This window comes from Melospiza melodia, chromosome 8, assembly GCF_035770615.1.
Source record: "Melospiza melodia melodia isolate bMelMel2 chromosome 8, bMelMel2.pri, whole genome shotgun sequence".
Classification (NCBI taxonomy): Eukaryota; Metazoa; Chordata; class Aves; order Passeriformes; family Passerellidae; genus Melospiza; species Melospiza melodia.
Genome location: NC_086201.1, coordinates 162,140 through 174,372, shown reverse-complemented (window position 1 = coordinate 174,372; position 12,233 = coordinate 162,140). Strand labels below are relative to the sequence as shown.

Sequence of the window (12,233 nt, the reverse complement as noted above, 5' to 3'; positions counted from 1 at the left end):
ATTACAGTGCATCACAGTAAAATGAATTATTTCAGTCAAGACGTGCAGGTACATAATGAAGTTCATAACTACGGGAACTTGTAACTGTTGAAGACCAAACATGAAGCAAGTTTAGGAATGTTTTAGCCTGTAAACCGGGAAGCCCACCTAGAAGTAGCTCCTTACCATTAATTCAGTCTTTAAAGCTTTCATTAAAGACATTCAATTTCATTTCACACTAACATTACATTCTTCTACAAGGTATTACAAGAACATCAGGCTTTACTCAAACCTGAACTCAAGACTGTTGAGAGCTAGTAACATGTTCAGAACACTTACACCTTAAAGAAGCAAACACCTTCACTGAGAAAAATAAAAAAAATTTCATGCACATCCTGAAGAAATGGCAACATGGCCAAAATACAGTAACACAGCAGGCACAAACACAGTAACAATTTCCTTAAAATTTTAGTTTTACTTATCCTGGTATGGTTTATCTACACACCGTTCAACAGTTATACCACTGCACGGCATAACTGGTATAGTTTTGCATCCCCCTCTGTAAAAGTGTCATGCTTTAGGATGCACAGAGTATTCTTGATACAGGAGACACTTGTATATAAATATGTAATTTACACATATATATAAACACACACATACAAACATACATATATTATGAACACACTAACAGAGTGGGATTTAACATCTACACATAAATTACTATTGATACAAGGCTGTATACAATAAAAGAAGAAACAAAGTCTTAATTCAGAAATACCTGAATGCTAAGATAAAATATGCAGCTCTGAGTTTTCAAACTAGACCAAGCCAGGCTCAGAGCTGATAATTAAAGCACCCTCTGGGCAAAGTCACTGAATGTGGTTCTCAACACAGCCCAGGATCAAGCTCTCCATGTCTCAATCTAACTGCTGTTAAGAACACGTGCAGCTTTTAGAAATATTTAGCTAAAAACAGGTAATGCTTCAGATCGTAGCAAAAATTACTTTACCTAAACTTAAGTTAATGCTCCTTGGATCAAAAACTTTACTTTTTAAAAAGTGGATACCTGCGGTCCATCTCTGGCTTCATAGAAGTCACCCACTCCTATTTTTGCACTGAAGCTGAAATTGTCCCTTGAGATATCCATTATTCCATTTCTGCTGAGATACTGAAAAAATCACATATTTTTCCACTTCAGCTTGTAAATAATTACAACCCAGCTTTGATGCACAGCTAACTTTGTGACTGTAATGTTTTGCATGTTCTCTCAAAGGGATACGCATTTATAAGACATCAAATCAGTAACAGACTGAGTTACATTACACCTCACATCACAGAAAATAAGTACCTCTATTGGAGAGAAATATTTTAACTGCAAGCATGCTTACTAACATTAGAACACAGACGTTAAAAAGTTAATGTACCTTTACTACTTCAGGATACTGTCTCAGCTTCTTTCCACAAGGTGCAAAATATGCTACTTCTCCTTGAAGACGACCACCAAAGTTTCTTATTCGGGTTTCTCTTTGCCAGCTAGAGTAATATGAAATAGTTGCATACAACAATACACTTTTTAAAAAACAAGTAATTTGTGTCAATTCAAGAATTCTACAAAAAAAGGAAGAGGAAAATGTGACTAGAGTATCATAAATCAAACACACCAAACCAGAAAATTTTATCATGTAGATTGTCCAAACTAACTAAATATATGAATGTATTTATATCAAGTGACTTACATATTACCAGATTTTAAACAGCTTAGAACTATACTTTAGGGATTTATTTGGAGTCTATGTCGGCTCAGATCATTAGGATTAATTTCCAAAGCAAAACAACTAAGAGACGGGTCATTTGCAAAAGAGTAAATTTAATGCACAAAAATTAACATATGAAATACGCTGACACTTTTTAAAGAGATTCACAGTCACTGGGAGTCACAAATCTAAACTGCTGAAGCCCTTTCCTTAGTATTCAGCCTCCAAATTTTTTAAACTCATCTCTTTACCAATGGATTTTTGAAGGCATTATGTCCCTCTAAGGAAAGTCAGGTACATACATAACGTACCCATAATCAAGAGGAACACGCAGCTCCCGTTCATCTGCTACTCTTCGTCTTTTTGAAATACCTAAAACAGAATCATTGATTAATACCTAACAGAGCTTACAAAAGAAAACATGTTCCTAAAATGTACTTTTTATGTTTCTATCCCCAAAAACAAAAGAGAACTGTTTTTCCCATTCTCGCCATTATGTACCTCAAGTACCAAGAAAACTAATGGAAGTGTTCTTCTGAAATACATTTTCCTCTAAGTTCCTGTAACTTCATCCTCTGAAACTGTAAATAGAAAATTTAACTATCCCATACCTATCAGCTTGTCCTGTTTAGTGTTCTCAAATATTGTTAGTTTAATTCCTTGCATGCCTGTTTTTCTAGACAAGTTAACATAAATTTTTTTTTCAGTGAAGAAGATGCAAATAAAAACACACTTTACTTTAAAGATCCATATTCTAATAGGTTTAGTCTTCCTAGAGCACTGCCTATAGACTGCACTCAAATGTCAAATGCAGAAAATTTTCAGAACTACTTCAGCTTTCCCCAGTTCAAACAGATGTTTTGTTTGGTGCTTGTCAAGCAACTGAATCAACAGCATCCCAGAGACAACTGCCAAATGTGGGGTTTTTTAGTGTGAAAGGCTTTCCTTAGGGTCTCAGCCAGCCACAGGACGTGAAGTATGCACACAGACCAAGTTCTCAGGAAGGCAGTGCTCATATATGACATGGAGTGAAGCTCCTATTCCACTGAATCCAAATATAAAAAACTATTCATAAACAGATGTCCCCATTTAAAAAAATCTGCTTACACCCATGTTAATAAACAGCAAGTCTCTAATTCAAAGTAGGAAATACGGGACTTAATATCATTGTTACCACACAAATAAGAAATGTGACTTTCAAAAATGCATTCTTTACTGTAGCCATAGTAATTTCTAAATCTTACAAATTGTCACCAAATGATGGATTGTAAGAACTATATAATATCAGGCAAATGCTAAATGTACTTCCCATGAACTTCTAAAAAAAAATCCTTGTGCATAATCCATAAATTCTAATGAGAATTTTGGAAGACTTACTAGAAAATTATGCTCTAACAAAATATGGTTACAAATTTCGTTGAGGGACAAAAACTGAAGATTCAGAACATAAACCAGAACGTTCAGAATCAGAAGAATAACTAGTTTAAAATAAAATGGAGAATTCCAAAGACTTAAGAGTTTTAATGTAATAAATATCAAATCTGGATATTTAATTCTATGTCCTCTAAATAATTACACAAGTTAAAATGTCCTCATCTACGTGTAATGTTCTAGTCCGGAGAACTTGCAATTTGGCTGACAGATCTTAATGACTGCTGCAAACACCCATGAAAAGATCACAGAGTCACCCAACAGCCAAAGTCAGAAGGGACATCAAAAGACACCTGCTCCAGCCCTCCTTGGAAAGGAAGCTTTGCCAAGATTAACTTGCACCCTGACCAACCAGCATCTGAAAACCTCAAGTGAGGGTGACTCTGCCACTTCCCTAGAGTTCAGGGAATCGCTGTTCTGAGGGTAAAAACCAGCACCTGGACTATTTTTGCAACTACTTTCACAACACATGGACCTTAGCTATCGCATGGTAGTAGGATAAGAGAAGACAGTGAGATACCACAGTGTGTACTTGGCGTGAGGGTGGAGGCCCCTGTCCCGAGGAACACTGCAGGCTGGGACTCAGGACACAAGGCAGCTGGTGCCGAGCTCGATGTCTTGGCTACTTGGAGATTAAGTGGGGCAGAATGAGCTGTAAGACCGATGGAAGAGCTCTTCACAGAGGATGCACTTTTATTCAGTTTCAGCGGGGCCTTTTCTCCCTCAGTGTCAGTATCCGATTCATCTTGGTCTTTGTCATCCTCATCATCTTCTTCCTCAGACCCTTCTGTATCTGACTCAGAATTACTGTCAGACTCTGTTTAAAGAAAGTGTGGCAAAAGGCACATTATGACTTGGAAGCTATTAGCAAGTACGTTAAAGTCCTAACACTTGTGCAGTCTTTTCTCTTACTATACATGCTTTTTTAATAACATCCCTTGAGTAAAAATATGAGCTTCTAATTAACTACCTAAGCTTTAAAGTTACTACAAATATGACAGTACTAAGTAATTCTGCACAATAATACATTGTTCTTCTGAATGGAAACAGATGAGTGACAGAAGCTGCAGTATCTCAAGACTGTTTGCCCCAGAACGAGCTACAGAAAATCCTTCTGTTAGACTGGCAGCAGCTGGACATTACCCCAGGAAGGGCATTTCACAGGCATTAAATCCATCATGAAGAGGAAGAAAACAACAGAACTGGATACGGGCTGAAAGGTGTCAGAGAGTAAGGAACTAAAGGTGAGATACAATCCTGAGATAAAAAGATTAGTAGAGGGTGTGTGGATGAGAGGGGAAAGAGAATGATGAAGGTGGAGGCTGGACACAAGGGATATCAGCACAAAAGACAAAGCAGTGACTGTGAATACAGTCAACTCTTTAAAACAGGCCTTGTCAGTCCAAATTGCATAGCCTGGTCTGCAGCCCTTAAAACTGTCCAATTACTTGCTCAAGGACTACTGCGCTCCTGAATGAGGCATAGAAACATGCTTTTCTTGCCACTCTTGACAAAGGCCCTTGTTTAGTCCCTCTCTGGCTAAGAAACCTGTTTTGCAGCTGGTCTCTGTCTGCCAGGATCATCAACCATCAATCAGCCTTAATGTCAATCCCTTCCTAAGCACTTTGTCACATCAAGCTGCAGGCTGGGTGACTAATGTGGAAGGCATGCCTCTGACAGCCTTTCCAAAAGACTAAGGAGCCACCTCCCCAGGACACCTGACCAAGTATCTGAACACCCCAAACATGATTTTTGGACATGACACAATGGAGAATGGGGACATGTGCTAATTTCAACAATATGCGTAGGGCACTGTGGGGGCCGTGCTGGCCCAGTATTTCTGGCCCCTATTTTAAAATATGGTGGGAAATGCATGTTTTCAAAATGCAAAAAAATTAAGTTTCTGCTTTTCCTATTAAAAAGGTTAAACCACCTGATTGGCTATCATCAGAATCATCTTCTTCATCGTCCTCATCTTCATCTTCATCATCGTCGTCATCATCATTTGAGTCGTCAGAGTCTTTACTGCTGGGGGCATCTGAGTCTACCCCTCTGAACTGCTCCACCACCAGCTTTGCAGAATGAAGGCGGTGTTGTGGTTTTACTGCATTTACTGCATTATTGCTGACTGCTTTATCCTTTCCTGAACCAGGTAACACAGGAGAGGTAGAGGGCATAACAGCTGTACGGTTACCAGTTGGCTTTTTCCCACATGCACTCAAGTTTATTGGCAAAGAAAAGGGGGCACTACTAGAAATGGCTACACTTTCATTGATCTTGGTCTGGGGTTTCGGTTTCGTAGTGAGTGCAAGAGGAGCCTCCTGGATGACGCTCTGAATAACTCCATTGGGTTGGTGATTACCTAAAAGTGCATTTGTCAGGAATGGGTTAGAATGGTTGTTTTCCAAGGATGTGAGTTTTTGATGAGCTGGTGAACTAGATGTTGGTTTGGGGCTTGACAAAGCTGCGATAACCTTCTTCAGGCTCTTCGACGATTCCTGTTTCTTTAGCTGTGCTGGGAATGTCTGCTTGTATTGTTCCTAAAGAAATAAGAAGATAGAGGAATAAAATGTGGAAGTGTTTGTTTGGCTTTCTTTGGTATTCTGACAGGTAAGTTCTACGAAATTGTAAACATCTGCTAAGCCATTTTTAGAAAGCCAAATGCAGATACTAGGTACATCAGAAGAGATGAGTTAACTACTGGTTACACACGTCTTGCATGATTTTCTCACTGTAAATCAAGTAGAGAAAGACGAACTCAAGATGAAGTTGATTCAAATTATTGAGGGAAGTTTTCTCACCTGCTACAATGCTCTAGACAGAGACTTTCATAAAGGTATTAAACATTCTGAAAAAGGTCATTTTTAGAAAGATACTTACTACTCTTGTGTATCAACACAGGAAAACCTCTTCTTATAACTTAATTCAGTGTATAAAAATCCCATTAGTGAACACACAGTTATCTTTAACAATTTGTTCACTTTAAAGCACTAGGTAAATAAAACACACTAATGGCCACAATACTAGAAAACCAACTGAGGACTCTTGGTATAGAAAAAATTTCTTTAAAAGAATGAGGGAAAAGGTACTACTCAGAAATGCTGTGATATGTTAACTGTTTAACTGAAAGAGTAGCACTTGAAATTATTCATGTAAAATTTAGTAATAGCTCAGAAATGCATGTAAAGCTTACAGTGTCTTTAGTCTAAAGACTCTTCTAAAGAAAAAAAACCCTCACATCATCTTCAAAAGAAAACACAATTAAAAGGAATAAAGATGGTACAGTTTAAAAACGATTTTTAAAAATTAAGTCAAAGACCATACTAGTTACTAACATTTAAAACTGAATAAGAAATTATGAAGATCTCTAAAATAAATATTCACAGAGTGTATACCTCCAGTAAAAGTTTTAGAGAAATCAAACTACTAAATGTGTGATTTATCACCAGCTACAGACTCAAACGTGAAAGCAGAAGCCTCTTTCAATAGCAAAGGTGTATGTTATCATAATTATAATTTAATTAGCTACTCCTGGTAAGTGACAAGCTTACTTGAATTTTATGTAGTAACAAGAAATTGGAAAGGAAAAACAGTTTTTATCTTCTAGTCTAGCAATAAAAATTAAGGATGTTTCAGTTCCCACTGAGGGTCTGTGGGTTAGCTGTGCATCAGAATTGAGTTTACTACTCCTGAATACTACTAGTTTAAAACAAAATTTGAAAAAAAAAAATAATAATGAGAGTTGCCTCTATAAATGTATTTTTAATATATTTATTTTTGTATGTATCCTGAGCCTCGATGTTTGTAAAACGACAGATTTTTATTCTCTTCGAATCCCCATTAAAATCTCACTAAACAGAAAATTCATCAGCAGTCACCTTAATTACTATTAAAAAATAAATAAACTGAGGATTTAAAAATTCTAGAAGCCACAGAACTGTTAAGACAGACATAAACTTATGGTACAGTCCTGACCAGTAAAAGGAAGATAAACTGAAGGGAGGGTGGGCAGGCCCTGGCACAGGTGCCCAGAGCAGCTGGGGCTGCCCCTGCATCCCTGGCAGTGCCCAAGGCCAGGCTGGACAGGGCTGGGAGCACCTGGGACAGGGGAAGGGGTCCCTGCCATGGCAGGGGTGGCACTGGGTACAGCTTTAAGGTTTCTTCCAATCCAAGCCACTCTTTGATTCTAAAAAAACTATTGAAATGGCCATACTGAGTTTCTACAGCTATCAGTGCATAAACACCTGTCTTTAAAGAGCAAACAAAACTCAACATTACAACGAGCATGTCTGGGTTTTTTTTGATGGGTTTCAGCTTCTTTGTTTAAAATCATGGTTAAAATAGGTGATTTCAATTGCTTTGACTTGAAACTATCGAACTTGAAAAAAAGTGAAGTCATGCTTACATACTAGATAGATGAAGTATTAAATAAGTATTTTCACTGAACATAGAAGCATAGGAAAAATATCCAGGCCACACAATTTACTTATTTTGATATTTACAGTTTTCTTATTATTCTTATTCTTACTGATTTCAGGTGCACATTGTTCTTAAGAGATGCATGACCCAAACAATCTAGTTCATTTACACCATTCAGAAATCCAGATCAACTCTAAAAACACAAACTCCCATGATTATGAAAATATATATACTTATAATTTTAATACACTATATTTAAAAGAGTTTGATGGCACAATGTTATGCCTTTTTAAGTAGATGACACAGGTTGCAAATAACCAAAAACTTCACTCACCCGTTTAGATCTAACATCGCTGGTCGAAGTGATAGATTCTTCAGAGGTATTTTTATTCCCTGCTTTGAGTAGATCAGGGGAAGGAACTATGAGTTTTAAATAGGTCTCCTTTTTGGCTTCATGTACCAAAGACAAAGGTTTCACATTAGGAACCAATCCCGTAGACTGTATTACACTTGTGTGTTTGTTCACAGATTCCTCCTTTGCCTGAGAGCTTTGAAAAATAAACGGAAGCTGCTGTGACAAAACCTGAGGCTGCTTCTGCTGGGACTGGAATGATGAGTGAGTCTGGGAATCAGACACAAGAGGTATCTGCTGGTGTGTTCTTTTTTCTTGAGACTTGTCCTGTGACTTCTGTCCATCGGTTTTCGCATCTGTTACACCACTATGCATTAGCACCTGCAAAATATTTATTTTTGAGTGTTCATTACATAAGTTAAAGATCCTTTTAAAAAGGCTAAACATATCTCCCTGAAACAATTACACTAGTCTTGGCAGAGGATGAATAGTAACTTTTAAATCAGTAATATATTTACTGTTAATTTTCAGTTTTTTCACCCAGATACTTTCAGCATGTTACAACAATGTTTACTAGAGAACAAGTATTAAACCATGGTTGTTCTTAAATGTGTTTGTAAACCTAATAGAATACCAAAGATTCCAATCTTGCTGTTCTACTACTAGGGAAAGGCAGGCATTCTACTAGGAAAAAAGTAACACTAGGAAAAAAGTAACTGCCAAAGCAATATCCACAATGATATATTTTCAATTCACTACATCCACACAGTACTTAATTTCTTTGTATTGCCTACTTCATAACAAAAATAAGTCTACCAACGGTAAAATCCCTGTAAAGAACAGCAATACAAAGACATGCAAGCACACAAAAGAACCAAAAAAACCCACAAACAGAAAATGCTGAAGCAAACCTAAAATGATATTCTTAGCATTTATTAATGTGCAGTTAAATAATTGTTGACTATTTGCTCACAGACATGAGCAGGTCAGCTTGTCACAAACAGCTTCTAGCAACAAGACTGTGGACAGGACAGTGAGGTGCTATACCTTGTTCTTGCTTTTGTGATGTGCTTCATTTTCAGAATCAGATTCATCATCTTCACTCTCTTCAGCACTCTGGTCTTCCTCCTCCTCCTCTTCATCCTCCTCTAGGTCCTCAGAGTCACTACTACTTACACCTTCACTTGAGGTGTCTGAAGAGGAGCCCGAATCACTGTCGCTGTTACTCGAGCTTTCCACTGCTTTTTTTCTGGGCTTCTACCGGGAAGATGAATTCACTGTTAATGCTTCCATTTTAATCTGTTATGTAATCTTATTATGACACATAATCTTTGAAACAAAGAAGAGTGAGACTTTGGAGAAAAGTGATCTGCAATGCTTAAAGAAAAAGTGCTTCACAAGGTGATGAAAATTTAAAATTAGTCACAAAGTTCCACTGAAGTCTTTTTCTGACCACTGCTGACATGACTACATCAAATTTATATTATTTGGCATAAAATGCCAAATTTAGGCCTAGAACATTGACGTAGAATTTGGGTCTAGTAAACCTCCACAGAATGTGCCAATTACAAAAAAATTCATGCCCAAAACTTGTGGTACAGGTTAGCACAGAAAGAACAACAAACATTAGGTTTATCCAAAGCTTCAGTGATGCATTCATTTAGCTACTTTCACAGTATGGGCTGTACAGCAATGTAGAGTCTTGAGGACTGAAAAGAGAATGTTCACCAAATTGCTTCTGGGACTTGCTTCTGAAAAATGGACCAGAATCTGCTGAAATACTCTGACAAATACATTATTTCAAAAGTAACCCTAGATTTTCATCAACTGTAAAAACACCTTGGTATCAGCTTTGCCTTTTTCTTTTTTTCCTAAAACTAAATAAATATTTTAGCAGGTTTTTTTAAAAACCATCCCTAAAAAGAAATTACAACTAAGGAGATGACTGATGAAATCAGAAGATTAATACTAAAAAACTAAAACCCTAAATAAAAGAACTTTTAGAAAAGTATATTAAAAGGTTTTAAAATAAGACATGCTTTTAAGAAAAGACAAGTTTTACACTTAGAAATTTAAAAGCACAACATCACTTGTACAAAGCTCAGCTTTAATAACCATAATCATCATCATATTAGAGTTCTCATTTGGAGTAATTTCTGTTTTGATATAAAAGGTTGCTCAAATCATTACACTGACAAATGCCATTTACCTCATAAAAGTTTCAGAAGAAAAGAAGCTATGAACATCAGCATATCAAGTAAGATTAGGAACAAAAGATCCATTTCAGTATTTCAAAATTTACTACAGGAACTTTAAAAAAAGACAACCTGACATTTATTGGCATGAGACAAAGGACTTAAAAGTCAAGATATGGAACACAACATTCTTAAGAAAGGTACTTGCACATCAAATCCATCCTTTTATAGCACCTCAGTATTTAGTCAATAAAACTGGAGTTTGAAATCAGTGCTTGCATCAAGAAATCTATCAACAGCATCAAATTTATACTTAAAGATGAAAGGTAACACAAAGGAGAAGACAACAATGCTGACAGACATCCTGACAGAAAAAGGGGGGAAGGAACCAAAACAACAAACCAACCAACCAACCAAAAACACAAACAAATAAACAATGGCCAAAAATAAGTAAAATTTTCTGAATAAAGCAAAAATTCAAAAAGTACCTTTTGGGAAGGTGTTTAGAGTAGTAAAACAGAAATGTAATGGGTACCCTGCCCAAGTGTAGTAATAGTAATAGTCAGAAATACAGAAACACTATCTGAAAAAGCTTTACCTCTGCACCACAGAAAGAAAAATAAATTTTGCATGTAGATACCCAGGATAAAAGCAGAATTTTAGAAAGAGTTATTTTTAACATTTAAGCATGAAAAAAGTCAACAATTTCCCAAATACTTTTAACTAGCTTAATACTTTCAAAAGGTGTCAACTGTTGAACGTGAAGAGTGTTTTTAGAGAAAATATTCTTAATAATTTTCCTATTGTCCATATACTAAACATTGTATATCACTATACAATTATAAGTAGCCATTTCAGTGCTAACCCCTATTTTTACGAAGATATATCAAACACCAGCTGTCCTTTGAAAATGCCAACCTCTCACCTTCAAACATTTGGACTTGGTAACTGAATGTAGTTCAGTAACAGAAAGAAAGCAAGAAAGCCAATTCACTCACAAAACAAAAATAAATAAATAGATATAAAGAAAGAAAAAGATTTTGGCCTAGATGGCTATCAGTAAAGAATTACTCCCTTAGCTTTTATTCTGACAGTAATCACCTTCCCAGTACACCATTTTCTGTGTTTTGCTTTAATAGTTTTGATTCCAAGAGCAGCAAAGTTCTTAGAGAGCTCAGGTCAGTATATAAGGTTTACTAACTCACTGAGACTACTCATGTCTTTCATATTAGATGGCTAAGATTATTGCTGAAACATAGCAGTGAATAATAGTTCTTTCTTCTGATAAATAGAAAATGGCTTACAGAAAAGCACTTTTAACATCTAAAAATTTTCTGGTTTTATACGATACATGAAAACCTAATTAAATCCATAGAAGTAATCGATAATATTATAATCGTAATACCAATATATATGCGTATATATACTGTAATAAATAATATCAAATACTGGTGTTAAAAATACAATTTTTTTTAAATTAGATAAATTAAATGAAACAAGGTTTTGGACACTGCTATTAACTTATTAACTTGTGAAATTAGCACTAATAGTAACCTTTTTGTTCATAAGTATGTCAAAAAAACCCCAAACAATTTTAAAAAATTTCAAACACCAATACACGCAAAACATCCCTACAGAGACAGGGAGACAGATCTTGCTCTAATAGATCAGAAGAACCCAAAACATTCTGTACTCAGAAAGAACGCTTAAAAATGCTCCTGTGTGCAGAACACTTAGCATATAAATTTTTTTGTCTGACTCTTCAGTTTCTTTCAGCGCATCTACCTTGTCTTTGATTTTGTCAGCCCTGGTGTCCAAAAGCTGAACTTTGCTTTGCTCCTGGTTGTATTTGCGTCCCCCAGCTCCTGAGGTCACATTTTTCACTGGTCCTGCCGATGTTGCAATGCTAGTGGAGAGCACGGATGTGCTCAGAGCTGAGACCGCACTGGTACTGTTGCCATTCAGTGATCCATTCATACCTAAAGATGACAGATTTACAAAGTGACATTTAAAATAAATCTGAAGTAACAGATAACTTCTTTGAAATGCTCCAGTCACCTAACGTTCCATAGACATGTAACAAGATCCTAGATACTTACAAGC

The 12,233-nt window shown here is 36.3% G+C and overlaps 1 protein-coding gene across 17 annotated transcripts in view; it reads right to left on the bottom strand.

The window, feature by feature from the left end:
* BAZ2B (bromodomain adjacent to zinc finger domain 2B) overlaps positions 1-12,233 on the bottom strand; it is a 110,604-nt gene that overhangs the window by 40,437 nt on the left and 57,934 nt on the right. For 11 of the 17 annotated variants that reach the window (XM_063161435.1, XM_063161446.1, XM_063161440.1 and 8 more), the window contains 8 exons: positions 11,916-12,109; positions 8,983-9,192; positions 7,918-8,316; positions 5,098-5,704; positions 3,685-3,981; positions 2,045-2,105; positions 1,404-1,512; positions 1,046-1,147 (listed from right to left, as the gene is read on the bottom strand). In XM_063161435.1, coding sequence (XP_063017505.1) covers positions 1,046-1,147; positions 1,404-1,512; positions 2,045-2,105; positions 3,685-3,981; positions 5,098-5,704; positions 7,918-8,316; positions 8,983-9,192; positions 11,916-12,109 — 1,979 coding nt within the window. The remainder of the gene's footprint in view (positions 1-1,045; positions 1,148-1,403; positions 1,513-2,044; positions 2,106-3,684; positions 3,982-5,097; positions 5,705-7,917; positions 8,317-8,982; positions 9,193-11,915; positions 12,110-12,233) is intronic. The other 6 variants (XM_063161445.1, XM_063161447.1, XM_063161450.1 and 3 more) reach the window with 2 other exon arrangements.